This window comes from Melospiza melodia, chromosome 9 (genome assembly GCF_035770615.1).
Source record: "Melospiza melodia melodia isolate bMelMel2 chromosome 9, bMelMel2.pri, whole genome shotgun sequence".
Classification (NCBI taxonomy): Eukaryota; Metazoa; Chordata; class Aves; order Passeriformes; family Passerellidae; genus Melospiza; species Melospiza melodia.
This window is the reverse complement of record NC_086202.1, coordinates 9,921,078-9,938,628: the sequence shown is the minus strand read 5'-3', so window position 1 is coordinate 9,938,628 and position 17,551 is coordinate 9,921,078. Positions and strand designations below refer to the sequence as shown.

Here is a 17,551-nt window from a genome sequence, read left to right as displayed (position 1 = left end):
GTAGCAGGTAATGCCTTCCTGAGTAGGTCCTGATGGCGCTAAGGTATGTGTTTGGAAGCAGAGAGCCCAGGATCGACATCCTTTATTAAAAGCCCATCATGGCTGGGCCCAGACAGGGAGAAGGGTCTGCTGTAGAGATTACTTGCTGCTTTAGAAGGTTTATTAATTGATTCTCCTCTCCCGTTTTATATCAGCCGACAGAGCCTGTATCTGATAAATGACTGATTACATTTCTTCAAAGGTGCTACCAGCGAGAAATTAGAACAGTACACACGCTTTTCCCCATGCCCTTGGCATTTAATGATCGTTAATTATTGCCGGAGGGTGAAGGGGATGGTTTGCTCTCACTCTTTGCTGTACAGCCCGTCCTTTGCCAAGCGCGGCCCCCGGGACCATCCCGGGCAGGGCCAGGTGCGCCCGAGCCAGCCTGCCCCGAACAGGTGCGCCCGAGCCAGCCTGTCCCGGCTGGGACACAGGGCAGAGCCGCAGGGCCGCCGCGGGGCGTGGGTCCCTCCCGTCGGGCAGGTGCGGGCGGAGGAGGGAGGGAACGGGCCCGGCGCCCAGGTGGGGCCGGGCCGGGGGCTCCGCCCGCCCCTCCCTCCGGCCCCGCCAGCGCCTCTGGGGCTCCGCGCAGCACCGGCCGCCCCCGCCGGTGGCCGCAGCCCTCCGGCAGGGCGGGCTCAGTCGCAGGGGGTTGCCTGTCCCGCCGTCGCCAGCCCGGCGGGGGGGCGCGGGGGGGAGCGCGGTTGTCTCCAGGGCCGGTCCTCTGCCCCCTCCCTCCCTTCGCTCTGCCACCCTCCCTCCCGCCGCCGCGGCCGAGGGCTGCGCGGCCACCCGCGCCTCCCGCCGCAGGGGCCGCCCCGTATGGTCCCCGCCGCTGCCATGAGCCAGGCCCCGGCTCCCCGCGGCGCTGACCCGCCGGAGAGCGATGCCCGCAGCGGGGCCCCCAGCCGAGGGATGCCGCCGCCGCCGCCCAGCCTGCCCCAGCTCCTCCACAAGTAAGAGCCGCCCCGCGTTCCGCCGCGCCGGGAGGGCGGGCGGGCAGGCGCGGGTCGTTCTCCCTCCCCGGTGGCGGTGCCCCCCTTCCCTCCCCCCGCGGCCAGACTGACAGCCGGGCGGGCGGAGGGTCGGCCCGGCACCGGCCCTGGCCCTGGCCCTGGCCGAGCGGTGCCCCGCGGGGCTGAGCCTCGCTTCGCCGTGCGTGTGGCGGCGGGCCCGTCCCTGCTGTTAGGGGCACAGACTCCCCTAAAGACCGGCAGTGGCCTCGCTGCCCTCAGAAGTTTTCTGCCCGAAAAGCTCGTGTCGGTTTGCCGAGGGTTCGCCCCGGGACCGCGTCTTCCGTGCCCGGGAGCTGGGCCGGGGAAGTTTCCGTCGCTTGCCCCGCGGCGGTGTGTGCCGCCTGCCCGGCCGCCGTTCCGCTGCTGCCGTCCCCCCGGCAGGCCTGGAGCGAGGGGCTCCTGGGGTGCCAGAAGCGATCGCATCTCTGCGAAAGTGTCCCGGGGAAAGTAACCTGTGCGGGTTTGGAAGTCTCATTAATGAGTGCAGTGATGCGAGCGGTATTTTGCTGTTTTGTTTTCCATCCAGAAATAGGGGAGAAAGCACTTCTGCTACACAGATGCAGTGGTGCCAGTGATACTTATCTGGCTAAATGAGAAACTTGAGGACGAACCGAATGCATTGTAGCTAATAGGTGAAGCATGAGTAAGGCCTAAGCTGATGATCTGTGCTGATTCAAGGTGGTTAGGTGCACTGTATCTGATTTTTCCCCAAGTCGTAACGTATTAGAAGAGGTAAGGGCTTTTAATCTGCTAACAAATACCCGGCTATGGAGCTGTTAGAACTGCCTTCTATTACTTTAAGATTTGAGCTGACGAGCCGGACACTGGGTGCTGCGCAGTGGTGAAGGTTGAGAACCGCTTTCGATATCAAGTCCCAGACCGCCAAGTGGACTGAGCCCGTGTGCGGCCCTCAAGCAAAGCGCGAGTATGACAAAGCACTGAGGAGCTGCCACGGCCTTGACGCTGGGCTTGAGCCGCTTTCCTGCAACAACTCCTTCAGCAAAGGCGCTGGCTTAGGCATCTCCATTATCACCTTCTTAACAAAACCCAACAATGTAATTAACGGAGGAAATGCTTTCAATTCTCTCACATTTGCAAAATACACACACGTACAGATAGACAGAAGTGCAATGTGTTGATGTTACCGCAAATTTAACGTATGAACGTTATTTTCAGTTGGGAAGCACATCAGCTTTTATAAATATGTAAATAACTGGACTTTCAAACATTCTGCAGAATGTGGTCCATAAATTTGATGCTTTATTTTCTTTTAGTCTGTTTGTTTTTAAATCATGGTTTGTAGCTTAATCGTGAAAACATTCAAGGTTCTTGTTACCTACATTTTTATTTCTGATTGGAAATACAGATTTGGAGATTTGCACTGAAATTGAAATACTAATTGTCTCTTCCTAAGTCCACTGGGCTGTTGCTGTGGTACAAGAGATTTATTGTGCACCCACAGAGTAATTTACACTTACTCAAAATCAGTCTTAAACCTTTAACTACAGTCTCTAAAGTTGACCTTCATTTTCTCACAATTACCAAGACTATGTTGCTACATATTGCAAGTCAGATAGGTAGATCTGTGGAGAATACTTCACAATTTAATTTCTCGTGTGGTGTGTGTTACGTATACGGGCATCACATTCTTTCTAGTTATGCTTCCTAGCGGATTATAAGCGGGAAAACTTGAAATGCTTTCTTTTTGACCCTACCTTTAATGGAAAGATTTGAGAGAGATGCAGTCTTCTGAGTGTTCTTTGTCATGTTAATGTGACGTAGGGTGGCAAACACTGAACATCTCCATCTAAGGTCCTGCAACTCGATCTTAGAGTTTTGTAACCGTTGTGGCGTAATTTGGTGTGTGCCTGTTTACCTGATTAATAAATGCACTGAATTGGAAATGCAGGCAAATTGTACTTTATTTTTATGGTAATAACTTGGTATTTTATAATCTAAACTGAATGTACAGTTCAATTGAAAGGGAGATGTTAGAGAATGTCCAGAATTGCTCTTCCAAGTTTATTTCCGATACGCTAGTACAGGTATTATATCTGGTAAAATACAATGGAATGAAAGTGGTGATTCTTCTACAAAATGAAGTAATGGTTTCATTACAGGAAAGAAAACAATGATCTTGTTTTCTGAGCATTTTGTTTTTCTTGACTTTTTTCAACAATTGCTATCTTTTTGCTTTCCAAGATGCAGTAAACAAATGTGCAGTTGCAGAATGCTAATTCAGAGCCAAATAGATCAGAATATTCTGTGGTGTTTAACAAAACACCTCCCTGTTTGAAATCTTTCTTTATAATATCATATAAAATATGCATTTTTCATTATCCCATTTAAACTTTAAAAGCTCTCTGGATTCCTTCTTTCTTCCCCTTTAGTAGTTTTGTTACAAAGGTTTACAGTTAGGTGAAGAGCAACGTAACTTTAAAAAATGGCTTCCTACATGGGCAGCTGATGAAGATTCATTGTGAGTGCTGAGCTTTGAACAAGGATTAAAATTTAGTGAAACTGGACATCTGAAATGTCTTAGCAGCTACATTGGCTGAACTCATGCAACACAGGTAGCATGCACTGTATTCTTTAAATGCTCCTCTGCTTTAAAATTTATAATGTAATTTTACTATAAAAGTACTACTGAACCTCTAGTTTGAAATTCTCTGCTGGTAGTATCCAACTACAATAAAATATAAATTGAAATATGTTCTCTACATGTTGTACTTTTTCCCCGAGTGACTACGTCAGTTGCGTTGATAGTAAAGGTCCAATGATAAGATTTACAGAGTTAAAGCATTCTATCTATGCAGGTTGTTGTGATGTTTGATGGGTAAATACTTCTTATTTTCCAAAACTAAAATCCTTATTGCAGTCAAAGCCCTCAAGCTGTAGAGCTGAGAATGAGAAATTGCTGGGAAAAGGAAACTTGAATTTACATGCTTCAGAGGATGATTTATAAAAACATACCCTTCTGTATGAGATAAAGAAGACTGAGAAGAAGAACATTGTAATGGTGTTGGCCAGTGTTCATAACTGGTTTCTGCTGCTGCTGTGTGGAAATGCAGGGTAGGGTCTATAGTGCCAGCAAGTGAAACACGTATTGGATATCTCTGCAAAGACCAATGTGTGTTTGGAACTGTTTGTTGTCTTGGGGCTTTTTCCCCCTCTCTGGGTAAGTCTGCTCTTATGAGAAAATTGATATGGTTTGAAAGTTTCGTTTATAATGTGCAGTTGCACTGCAAAATGTAAGTTTTAGATGACAGGTCAGTGTGTGACAAATTTTAGTACCTGCTGTTAGATTGGCTGGAGTGACTAAGCAGCATGAGAGAGTGGAGACTCCTGTTAATAATTCCAGGTGTGTGATTTATTGCAGTTTGACAGAGCAACTAGCTGGAAACAACTGAGAGAGAGGACTGAGTGGTGACTGTGGGTTAACTACAGAGATATTGCATGAAGAGTGCTTTCTATGAGAGTTCTTGCTGAAAACATTTGTCACGAGTAAACTCTGTTATTACAGGAGACCTCATTGTATTGAAATCCAACTCTTTGTATGCTTTTGGTTCTAATGATTTGTCATGGGTCATATCTGTCCAGTGGAAATAGAGCAGTTTTTAACTCCCTGTGTTGATGTAGGAATATATGTTTGGTTTACAAATTGAATAAAAGGCACCTTAAAACAATGGGGGGAAAGGCAAAATTAATATTTTATTCCTGAGGGGTTGTGCCCTGGAGATTTTGAGCTCCTCTGGAAGGAAGATGGAATTTCCAACATCTGCGCCCAAGTTGTCATCAGTTTGTGCCAGTTCTGGGGGCAGAGAGGAGGCAGCAGGCTGGTGCTGAGTGCTTTGAGTCCTTTATTTCTCTACAGCAGCAAGGAGAAAACTTGTTGAGAAAAATTATCTCCAAAAATTTATCTTTTTTTAACTCTAGCCCACTATGTTAAACATGTGGGGTTTTTATCATTGTCATCATTGTCTGTTTGTTTTGTGTAGTGTGGGATTTTCTTTTTCCTTTTCCTTTCTTTTTTTTTCCCTCCCTGACTCAAAGTCTCTCAGGAGAGATAAAATATGAAATGTACTCCCATTATATACATTAGTCATGGCAAATAGTTTGGCATATATGGCAAAGGCTAAGCTGATACTTAACAAGGAGAAACACTGGTTTTACTGTTTCTCTTCTTACTGTTACTGATACAGGCTTTCCATATTTATTTGCCTTTTAAAGTACATCTCCAAAATCTCAGTTTCTCCTCTACCTGATAGGGCTCTGAAAACTCACGGAGTTTGTGTTGAGACAAATCTTACAGCCCTGACTGGAGAGGAAAACAAAACAGAGGGGGCTGTAGTTGTCTTAGCTGAGCAGCTTTACCAAAACAAGGGACAGGAGCTGTAAAAGCAGCATGGTGTGGGACTGGCCAGGGAATGTGGGAAGCAAACCCACATTGTTAAGCTCCTCCTTGTGTTTGCCATTTATTGTCTCTGTATATTATGAAACAGGCAGTGGGGGAAAATGCAGTTTTTCTGGAATTGTCCGGCTTCTTGCTGTGTAATTACTGAGACTCTTCTTGCACCTCACCTGAGATAAGAATCAGGACTTCAATGCTGAATGTGTGTAACAAATGTGTGTGTGTGAATGGAGGGGACAGGGACAAACGGAGGGTGCTTCACTTTTAAGTTTAGTTGTTTTCCAAAATCAGCATCAGTGATTATAATTATCTTCAAGTCATGCAATTAAGATTTCTTTTTTATTTATTTCTTTTAAAATTTATTTTCTTTTTTTGATGGAAAACAATGACCCCTTCTTTATATTGGCTGTGACACAAAGGTTTAAGATTACTTAATCATATGGAGGTTCTTTCTTTTAAACAAAAATGATTGAAAGTGTGGAGTTTGGGACTTGGGTTTGTTCTGTTTGGTTGATTTTTTTTCTTTAATCTCTGATTTAGAACCCAACAGCTTACTGGCAGAAAGGCAAAATAAAAAGACTGAAGAGAGAGCACAGAGGTACTAAAGCAGAAAGGAGTCAGAACAAAAGAATTTAGTAGGAATGTGTTGCATGCAAACATTTCCAAGTAATCTGACTTTTATTTTCAGTTATCAATCAATTCTTAGTTGCCCAGAAATGTCAAATTTTAGTGGAGAGAGACATAACAGCAGTGATGCCACCTTTAGTGAAAACTTTAATAATGCACAATTTTTAAGAAGAAATATACTAAGTGACTATTGGAATACAACACATGACAATGGAGTGCTCTTTAGTAAAACTCAGTTGCCTGGATGTTGCTTTTAACTGGAAATTTAATATACTGCTCCCATCAGTGGGAAAGTTGGAAAATATATTCCTTTAGTTTTCCTCTTAATTCACCACTTGTCCTTTCAGAGCTGTGTGCACCTAACAGTAAGAGTTGTGTGTGACCTGCTGAGCTACTGCTATTGCTGTGGTGCTAAAATCTTCCTGATCTCATTTGGAGGAAAGTAAAATGGAGATGGGAAAAACCTCAGTAACCAGTTCTGATCCTTTCTGCTGGCTATCAAAGTGGGAAGAACTAGATCTTCAAAGATACTATTTTACTTCATAGAGATTGTAGAAATTTATTTAGGAAGGAAAAATGGGTTATTTACATGAAATAATAATGTCAAACACTTTAAAATGCTCCTTCAAAGAGAATCTGCTTTCTCAGAAGAGTAAGTTGTCTTGCTTTTTCTTTTATTTAGATGAATTAATTTCATATGATTTGCAGCTAGACACTTTATCAAACTGACTTTATTCCTCCTTTTTTTCCTCCTCTTCGTCCTTTGTAACATTTTATAGTTGATTTAAGGATGTAATCGCTCTGTTAGCCTCTGCCCCTCTCTATGTCCAGCTGCTTTCCCTTTGTCACGCTAATGACCCATCACAGTGGAGCTGTCACTTGACACAGAGGGGGAAACCAGAAAACGTCTCCCTTTGGGCTTTAGAAACGTTTAATATCTGTTCTGTTCTGACAGCTCAAGCCTAGCCCGTTTTACAAATGCCTTTTGCCTATTTAGAAGAAATGTGGAATGAAAGCATCGGGTATTCTGTTGCAGGAAGGGGGCAAAGGCTTGTTTTCTTAAAGGATCAGTAGGTACGAGTGCACAAGAGTTACTGTGCATCAGGATAACTGCATTTCTGGGTGTGTGTCTGCAAACTTGTGAAATGTGAGTTTAACTGATTTTGAATATGCAGCTTGTGGTGCAATTATCTTGTGCATCTAAGGAACTACAAGGAGGATGCATTTGTTGTTAGTTTTCTCCATGTCTGTGTTGGGAGATGAGCTGATCAGGCAACTCCCTGTTCAGTTGCCTGTTCAGGACCAGGGTGGAGTTGCATGAATGATGTTGCATGAATGATGCAGTTCAGATTTGTTCTTTACCATCTCGGTTGTTTAAAGATGTGCAGCTGTCCCACCAGCCTCTGCAGGGTGCTCCAAAGGTGCCATGAGCATTGCTGACTCTGGGGGTGACAGCAATCTGTAGCTATGCTGGTTGTGAGGAGCAGTCTATCTCCTGCATGATTTTAAAGCCTGTGTTATGTGAAATTTTAATGACAATCACTCCTTGGGGAGAGATTCCACTTCTGGATTACTTCTTCTGAAGAAAAGATAGGGACAGGATAAGGAAGTCTTTAACTTGTGTTCCCTTGAGTAATATCTTCTGCTGGCCAGAATGAACAGAGAAAATGTCATTTTGGGCAGCTGATGAGCAAGCTCCCTGACAGCTTTCTGATCACGTGGTCCCTTCTCTGACTTACCAGCTTTTGACGTAACAAAAGCATCTGGTGTTATCTAGTCTTAACTTTTCTCAGCTTACCATGAAACTTGTGATTTTGTGTAGATTAGGATGCAGAGTTTTAGAATTCAAGCAATGTCAAATGTCTTGAATTTGGTAGTGTCAAAAGCTACAGTTTTATTTGTCATGCCTTTGCTTTTTTCCTGGACGCACAGACACATGTGAGTTGGTGTGTCTATGAGTTAGGGACACTTGGGAAATGTGCAGAAGTTGCAGTGCATTTTTACTTATATTTTAATATTTGTGTTAGGAAACAGGCTTTAAGTACCTCTTCAACAAGTGGCTTGATGGCTTTACTGAGATAACAAATACTGTCTGTTTCTGCAGGAACAAATCTTGTTTGTGTCTCTGCTGATTAACATGTTTTCCCTCTAAGGGAAGATGCACCAAGTAGTTTTATTAGGCTGATCACACATGCAGTTTCTTACACTGACCAGCTTTTACTGTTCTATTTTTGGCCTCATTTTTAAGAAAATATTTTAATGTCTTTCTCACCCTTCTTTCTCACAATAGAGTGAGAGCAGATTAACTTCTGGTACAGAGTAGGTTGCTCCAGTCCCTGCAGGGCTGGGCACAGCTATGGGTATTTGCCTGGTTTGCAGTTTGGATGCTGTTCTCGTGATTGTCAGAGGTTTCCTCTGCTCCTCCACATAAAATTCTGCCTGAGATTATGCACAATTCAGTCTAAGGATGACATTTGGAGAAGAGATGACTGTCATCTCCTGAAACCATAGAGAGAAATATTAGTGAACTAGGGTGAGATTTTTTTTCAGTCCTAGGCTCCTCTTATCTTTCAAAGTCTTCCATTAACACGTCTTAACATTCACACCCTTGCTATCCATGTGCTCTGCACCATCCGTTTGTGTTCCTCTCATGGCACATTCTTTTAAGGTCACCTACAATTTTCCACTGTCCTGCCAACTCACAACCAAACACTGGCCTCTTTTCTTTATTTACTGCTTCATTCAAGGTCACTGTTGTGTTGTGTAGCAACACCTTCTCATGGTGCAGACAGGGCTGACCCTTTTGTTGGCATCTTCTGTTGACTCTCAGATGAACCAGGAGGTCTGCCTCAGGTTACTCTGCCATGCATTACACTCAGCAAAATGTCATTGTTGTATCTAGAGGTGGACATGTTTGTGAGAACTACACAATAGTAACTGATGGTTATATAGGTACCTCTTTGGTTGGCATGGGCAAACAGGTTCATAGGTAACATGTTGTAATAAAATAATCAAAGTTCTGTGGTACTTCAATTCAAGTCAACTCACTTTCTGCACTTGAATGTACCTCCTCTTTCCCAGCTTCTGGCAGATAAAAAATTGCTAATTAAATACTCCAGATTTGACAATGAAATTTAAATTAATCCCATGTCATGTATCTTTGTTAGATCAGACTTCTACAAGGCTTGGGATCAATTCTGTTCAACCTAGTAATCTGCATTGCAGATTACTAAAAGATTGAATTCCCTTCAAAAAAAAAGGAGTTAAGTTGAAATTTGGAAGGGCTAGAAGTGACTTTGTGATTTTGTGTAGATGGTTAAAGTATACATGTGCAGAGTAAAGCAACATGTCTTATAATATAAGTATATAACATATATATATTAGTACATACAAAATAGTATAACAATTTATAAATTGCATAAATAATGTTAGGTAGCCAAATGTTTGCTTGTCAGTGGTAAATAGGACTTGAATTCCTCTTTGGATATAGTGTATATGCCATGATCTTCTAAAGCCTTATTCATACACATGAGGATTATTTATGTGTGTAAGGCTTTAAAGGATCAGATCCTATCATCTAAATCTGCAAGGCTTCACGACTCTTTAGTGTTTGTTTCTTGGGGTAATTGCTGACAGAAGAGACCTAATGTAGTAGAAGCCAAAGTAAATATCAGAAAGTTTGAAGCATTAAAACTTCCATTTTTAAAGAGTATGGATCTGTGCAGGGAGGAGTAGGAGTCCATGCTCCTTTGTGGTGCTTAGTAGCATATTAGAAGTCTGACATGTTTTCAAACCAGTACTCTGGAGTGTTGAAGCCTCACCAGCTGCAGGGATTTGCAGAGTTGGAGGTGGAGAGGGGTCTACAAAGAGCCCATCAGCTCCTCTGCACAGAGCTGCCCTTACAGGGGGCCATCACTGCTGTCTTCTCATTTGTGCTGAGCATTTGGGAGAAATAAGGCATGGTCTTATGTCTCTCATCTAAGCTGGCTACTTGCTTTGCTTTCTGTGTAGGTTCTCAGGATTTTTTGTTTGTTATTTTTGCTGCCCTTTTAAAATGGAATAACAGGCAAATAGCAGATACAATTTCAGAGAAGCTTTTATAAATGTTATACCCCCGTCCATATGGCAAGAACATAAAATACCAGCAAATAATATTATTTTCTGGATCTCTGGCAAAATTTATGGAGGGAATCTGCTCTTAAACTGCAAGACAGCAGTTTGCAGTCTTTTCTGTACAACATACTGTCTCTTACTGTGTATTTTGGCAGCACTTGTAATCTCCTCCTGCTCTGTAAAAATATAAGACCCTTTTATACAAAGATGCAAACATTCAGAAGGGAGCCTCTGCATGCTTGTCTTATTGGTCTGCTTAGTATGATAGATTTTTCTCGTACCCTTCTCTGAAACATTAAAACCAACTGTTTTGCTTTTGACAAACTGTGTTATGTAGAAGTTGGTAGCAGTGTTCAAAGCCAAGGACTTGATTGGCAAGTTTTAGCTGTGAGTAAATTTTCACAGCTGATCCATAAATCCCCAGCAGACCATTAGGAGCTTCAGAGCGGCTCTAACAAACTCCCTTACAATAATTGTAGTTTTAAGTTTGTTATATTTAGTTTTCTCACCTCTTAGCTGGATGCCAGGGGGACCTCACTAGAAGTAAACCAGCTCTGTATTTACTTTTTTTCTCTAAGCTAGCAGTTTGCACAAATAGCACAGTGTGGGAGGAGGGCTTGCTGGTTGGCTCTTGGTGGACAAAACAGAGACTGACCAAGAGTGTGACTTGTGAGAGATGGACCCCAGATCTGGGATTAGACATTTTAGTAATTCGAGGAGACTTAAATACATAATTTTTAGCCCTCCACCTGCAGCCCCTGTTCTTAAGAAGCAACAAAACCATCAAGGGAGCAGGAAAAAATGCATCTTCAAGCTTCAACATGACAGAGTTGTATATAACTGTGTGAGACAGAGAGGCAGCTCTTAATTTAAGTTCCCTGAGGTAATTGTACTTATTTATCTGTAGTGAAGCTGGCAGAGTGACCAGCTTTTAGGAGTCAGCACTGCTCTAAGAACAGAACTGCATGGGTGGCAGCGGCGGGGGCAGCAGGCGTTGATGGTGGGAATGTTGCTGGATCACCTGGAAGCCTGGCTTGGAGAACACATCCCCCTCACATGCAGGAAAGCCAGTGCTGTAGGGACTGCATTGCATCTTCAGTAAGTCCTGGAGCATGCTTCTTATATAGCACTGCCTGACAGCCTAATAAAGCCAGAGAGGTTCCTGTCATTCCCCTACATTTAGATCCATACTGGGTGGACTCCGAAGCAAACTCAGACTTGAGTGCTTGTTTGAGCAAGCAATGAATATTTTGTATGTTTCCTTCTGAAATCGGAACTGCTTTGCCAAAAATGTACTTGCCCCTTGATGGAGTCTGGTGTATTACCTTGCTGAAGAGGGCTGTGTAGAAGGAAGGTGTGTCTGCATGGTAAACTATTTCAAAGGGTATTTTTCCTTTTTCAGGAGATAGAAAAATAAATTGAATGTTTCTGTCTTCTGCCTCAGAAAACCAACCTCTCATACCTAGAATCCTTGAAGGATTTGTTTATACAGGAGGGTGAAAGCAAAGCATTATCTGAATGATTTAGGAAAGGAAGTAATGAAGAATTGGTCTTTGAATTTTCAGTATTTTTTTTTAAATTTAGAGCAAGAAAAGCAGAAATCTCATTTATATTAAAAACTCTTTCAGAGAAATGCCTTCATGTTACAATTTTAATTTAGGAGGATCAGAAGCTTTGTTGATTAAGGTCTTGTTAGGATAACGATAGAGTAAGTAACTATAAATAGTGATGCAGTGAGTGATGATCTCTTCCTACAAACTTTGTGTTGAACTTAAGCAGGAGAAAGGAAAAATATCAGCCAGCAAGTTTCTTGCGAGGGAGCATCTCTAAAATAGAGGGGTCTACAGTAAAACAAAAAGAGTTGGTCATCTCTTCAGTCTTTAGTTTCAAGTGCTTTAACTTCATTTGATGCAAGAAGTCAAGTGGAAGTTGTCATTCCAATGGTGGGGATAGTGCTCTTGATGCCTGGGCCTGTTTTGGTATCTGACACTTAAACTAGAAATGCTAGGAGTGATAAGAGTAAATGAGCTCATTTCATGTGTACAAATGAAATGCAGAGCATACTTCTGCTGGGAGAAAAGACAGTGACCTTCATCTGAACAGCATAATGGAAAAAAATTTTCAGAATTGTATGGGATTTCTAACATAAATTTGGATTGGGTTTGGTGGGATTGTGGGGAAAAACCACATTGTGGTAATTAAAAATTCAAAACTCTGTTAAGATTAAAACCAAAAGGTATTGGTTATATGGATGTAAACAAACTACACATCTTCCTAGGCTCAGCTGCCTAAGTGTTGTGCTCTGCTTTATTTCCTCAAGAGCTAAATGGATGGGAAGCAGGTCACTAAAAGGGATGGCATGGTTCTTCTGTGCTTTTGGGGATGCCGTTCATTAAGACAGTGCACTAAAGATCATAATGGCAGGGCATCCTCACCTAGGAAGTGCTGACCAGCAGGTTGTTAATGCAAATTTCAACTGACTTGCATTTCACTTCCCTGGCAAATAGAGTTTGCTGGCTCACAGAAGGACCTGGAATGAATCAATGACCAGTCTTGAAGTATGTGAAATTTTACAGGTGGAGCCTCAGATGAATCTGTAAATAAATGCCAAATGTAAGAGGGAGAATCTTTCTGATTGTTGCTCTAAAATACAAGCAAGGGAATGTAACTGTGGAAGAGGATGGGAGACTTAGCAGGCTTGTTTTCACTGCAGGATTAACTCAGACTCCCGCCTCGGTTTTAAGCATTGTCATCTATCAAGAAAATTATTCTTAGGTAAAAATGTGCTTTTGTGACACTTGAGGATTTGGGGGAGAATCTGACCTTCACTTGCATAGCTGACACTTTGGAAAGAGTATGCCAGAAAAATAATCTACAAGCTGATTAGTCTTCATTTCCACCATTCCCTGAAGGACAGAAAAGTTGTCAATGTGATGCTATTGACCAAGAAGAATTTCAGTTCTGCCCTGCTGTCAAAATTTGCCAGCTTGAAACAGTGTTGGATGAGCAGGGCTCCCTCAAAATGGGGAACTTTTGCTTGGATTAGGTTAATCAGAGAAGTGTCAGCAAGGTGAAATGTATGAGGTATGAGGGAGCCATACCCAGAGCAGAATCTTCCTTTATGTGGGAAAAGTCTGTGTACTTCTCCCAGCTTCTTTGGGAGAGCCTAGGCACAATGCCAACATTAAGTCAAACAACATTTCTTGCCTCCTGCATCCACCCACCTTTCTGGTTGGTGTTGACATTTTTTTCCCAGCTCTTAATTAAAATGAGAATGAAGTTAAGGTGCAAACTCAAATAATTTGCTTTTCCCTCCTCATGATAGAAAATTACAGCTTTAGTAATTGCAGTGGGTGACTAATGGGAAAACAAAGTGTCTACTCCTGCGTGGATGTTATTTACCTGTGAAGTGGCCAGAGCAGTAGGGAGGTTCTCTAATCTCTGTGTTTGTCTTTGAAAGTGAAGTGATTTGAAGAAGCAAACCAGAACTTTTTCCTGGTTGAAAGGGTGCCTAGGCTTATGTACAGCCACAACAGGATATTAATAGAACATACTGCATTTCCTTCACATAAAAATACGAAGGGCACTTTGCTGAGAAAAAATCCTCCTGTCCCTTTCTGTCTTTGGGACCAGCTCATCACCCAGCTAAAATTAAAACATGAAGTCAGGCAGTTCTTGCTCTCTATTTTTAAACTGCTTCAGCATATGAATGTGAGTGTGAAATCTTTCTTTAGGCCTCTCTTAACTTAATTACCTACTTATTCAAAATATTCTCTTCTCAAATTGCTGAGCTATAATTATATTAATCTTTTCTGTAGACACACTTTTGCTACTTGATGTTTGTTTAATTAGTTTCATGCTTAATTTGTAGTTTTGTTATTATTTACGGTGATGGAAACCTCATGGTAAGTGTTTAAAATCTATTTTGATATGTTAAAAAATTAGCAAGTAGGTAAGGTTTTTGTGTATCTGCTCCATGTGTTCTTCTGGAAAATATAATGAGAAAGTGCTCTTCAAAAAAAGGTATTAATATTAAATTAAAGGGAATGTCTTTTTATTCTTTCATTTCTTCACATCTTTTGCTTTGTACGAGGTTATTCTTATTTTATTTTGGTTTTATATCTTTTCATTTGTTTGTGTGAAAGGGATGATGTGATCCCAGAACAGGAGGTGTGGTGGAACTGCTTATATACCATAGATTTGTAGCACTTTTCTGCTGATTTAGATATACTGAATTCTTCTTCCTGCATTTCAGTGAGTTTGAAAAAAATCCATGCAACTTCCTTTCAAAGTGAGCTGCCTTTGCTTGCCTAGAGCTCTGCTGTTTTCCAGTGGCACAGTCTCAGCCTGCAGAGGGTGTGCTTCCTCCTGCAAACCCTCCGCTCCCAGCTCAGCCAAAACATCCTGTCCATGAACACGGTGTTCAGAACCCAGTGCTGCACCCAGAGGTACCAAGGGAAAGGCTGTCTCTGTTCCCTGTGGCATTTGTCCCTTGACTTCTTTGACTTTCAGCTGTTTGAAGCACAGGCTGTGTGACTTATTCCCAACTGACCCCTGTCACTGGAAAGGACACTCCTGAGAGAACACAGCGTTTCTTTGCATACTCTTGTAACTGCTCTTGATCTTAACCAAAGTGCAAAATGGAAAAAACCTTCTCAGGGTTTTCCTGGTTCATTTGCTTTTGTCAGTGGGGAGTAGCTGGGGTGTCAGAGATTTTGGGAAGAGTTTTCCCTGCAGTTTCCTATGTCTGGCTAAGCAGTGATCAGGCTCCACTGCACGGGGTCCTTTCTGTTCTGTCAGGTAGATGAAGTTGGGTGAGGTGATCGGTTTTAAAAGGCATCACCTTCAACATCCTCATACCCCTGCAGCTTGCATATGGGAGTCTATTGCACTCCTAGCCCTGACAGCTAAATGAGTAAATGGCCTGCTACAAACTGTCTGCAGGGTGGCTGGTACCTGGGCATGGCAGTAAGTGTGATTACATCTGCCCAAGCAAATCCCGTTTTGGGATTCAGCCTGTTCTGACTGCTGGACACCTTCACACATCTTACCAGAAATACCAGAGATTTCATAGATTTGGGTATTGGATGACAGGGCATTTCTATCACTGGTGAGAAACATGTTGCTATTCACAGTGGTTTGTGTCAGTATAGTTAGATAGCCAGACAGTGATGTTAAGTAACACAAACCTGGAGTCACAGTCTTTTGGACACATCTTCCTGTGCCAATCTTGGTGCTTGGAACAGTTTGCCCACTAATTTGTTCCAAGCTTCCACCCCCCTCCCTGCCCTCTCCAGAAAACCCTTGGCAAACCATCTCTTCAGTAAATCCTCCTGCCTTGGCTGGCTGCTGTCTCTCTGTTCATGTTCTCCTGTACTGCTGCCCATTTTTTACTTCAGATTGATAATTTGTCAGCACAAAGATTTATGTGAGCCTATTACATCCTGTAAAGAAATACACAGACTGCTTATTCTTTGAGAGATGTAAAATTTAGTTTTCAGAGTTCAATGCAGATGTGGTGTTCACCTAGACAATTTAACAAAAATAATGCTAATTACATCAATAGATTGTCTTTTCTCCAACTGAGACTGCAGTCCAATGTAAAAACGCCAAACTGACAGTACCTGCAGAACTTCTGCTTCTGTCATCTTTGTCTGCATCTTCTGCTGTTGCTTAGCTTAATAAACTGATTCGTTTTGTATGTTTATTTTTGTAAATGAATTAGTGAAACACATGCTTGACAAAAGTATCTTGGCAAAATCAGTGCATTTTAATGGTGTTCACATACTTCTGTGCTTGAAATGAAGCCTGAAAAATTTGTCCTCTGGGATGTTACATTATGTTTTGGCCACTGGAAATGAAGCACCTGACAGCATTAAGCTATCGGGATTTCCAGTCATGGGCAAGCAGCCATTATGTATATGTTGATCCACAGTAGGAGATCTGGACAGCTTTTGATTTACTAGTGCTCATCTGTTCAATATGAGCTGGTGATCAGGACAGCAATTACCTTCAACATTGATTGAAGAGTACTGAAAAGGAAAGGAGAATTCTATGAATGCAGGTCTAGAAGAATTGCTGATTGTTCTTCTAGATTATCTTAAAAGTACACTTCTCAAGGTGGCAAAAAACTATTTTTGTAATAGTTTAAAAATAGCCTGTTTAAAAATATCTTACTAGCTTTATCTTATTTTAAAGCAGACACTTTTGAATTCTCTAATGTCCTTTTCAATAGATGGGGTTAAGTAACTGGAGAATTAGAAACTCTATCTGTTTTTTAGCAGGTTGAGCATTTATCCATTTGTTCGAATAAACAGATTTATTAGCTGAGTTATACATTTGGTTTTAAAAAGACTATAAAAATTCTAACATTGTCTTCATATTTGGGCTTTAAATAGTTGTAATAGTAGACTTAATTTGAAGAATTTGAAACATCCTCCTGTTTATTCCAAAAACGGCACGTGAATTTTATTTGTTTAAGTGGGTAATAAAACTAAGGGGCCAAGTCGTAAAGCACTTCTGACTGAAATTAATAAAAATAATGACAAAATTCCTGTCATGTGATGTGACAATGAAAACAGACTTTTTTGTGTAGCATCTCATGCAGGTATCTCAGTGTTAGTAATAGAGGTGTGTGTAATACATGAATATTTTTATGTGTGCATGTGTTTTGTAGGGTGTGTATGTTTGTGCACTTATGCACAGTTTTATTTTTGTAAGGAGCTCTTGTTTTAGAGATTATGTACAATTTTAGCTATTAATATTACTAACCTTTCCCAGTGTATAAATATTCCTGGTCTCCCACACAGCTGCTGTGTCATCAAAAAAGGCCTATGCTCTTTTCACCAGTCAATTGCATAAAATTGGTGTTGGAACAAGGATGTATATGATAAACTACTTTGCCCAAAAGATCTCTTGGTTTCTTACCAAATTTCTGGGGCTGCCTGGGTCAAAGCATGGATATGGTGGAAACTGACTATATTTCTAGGGCACAATTTTAGAAACAAATGGTTTGCCTTTCTCCAGTTGAGATTTCAGATTATTGCATGACCTGTCACATGACCTAACTTTTACAGTAACTTCTAGAAAGTACTCCTTCTATAGGTTTTACCACATTTGTATTAAATTTGTGACAAGGCTAGCCTGACCTGATTGTTTGAAGAGCTAGAGATCATGTAAGAGTTGAGATTGTTGTATCAATGTGGCTTTGTGTGCAGAGTGTGTGTATTTATATATATATATATACACACAGACACAGATATATTTTCTTCAACTGTGGATAATCACTCTGTTGCATATCTCCTTAGGGATACTGAAGTCTTGGAAGTAAAATGGGGATGAC

The 17,551-nt window shown here is 41.7% G+C and overlaps 1 protein-coding gene across 5 annotated transcripts in view; it reads left to right on the top strand.

Moving 5' to 3' along the window:
* The first annotated feature begins 864 nt into the window (after nucleotides 1–864).
* RBM20 (RNA binding motif protein 20) overlaps nucleotides 865–17,551 on the top strand; it is a 95,888-nt gene continuing 79,201 nt past the window's right edge. For 3 of the 5 annotated variants that reach the window (XM_063163213.1, XM_063163216.1, XM_063163212.1), the window contains exon 1: nucleotides 865–998. In XM_063163213.1, the coding sequence (XP_063019283.1) occupies nucleotides 865–998 (134 nt within the window). Of the gene's footprint in view, nucleotides 999–1,727; nucleotides 4,237–17,551 lie in introns of those variants that run through there. The other 2 variants (XM_063163215.1, XM_063163214.1) reach the window with 2 other exon arrangements.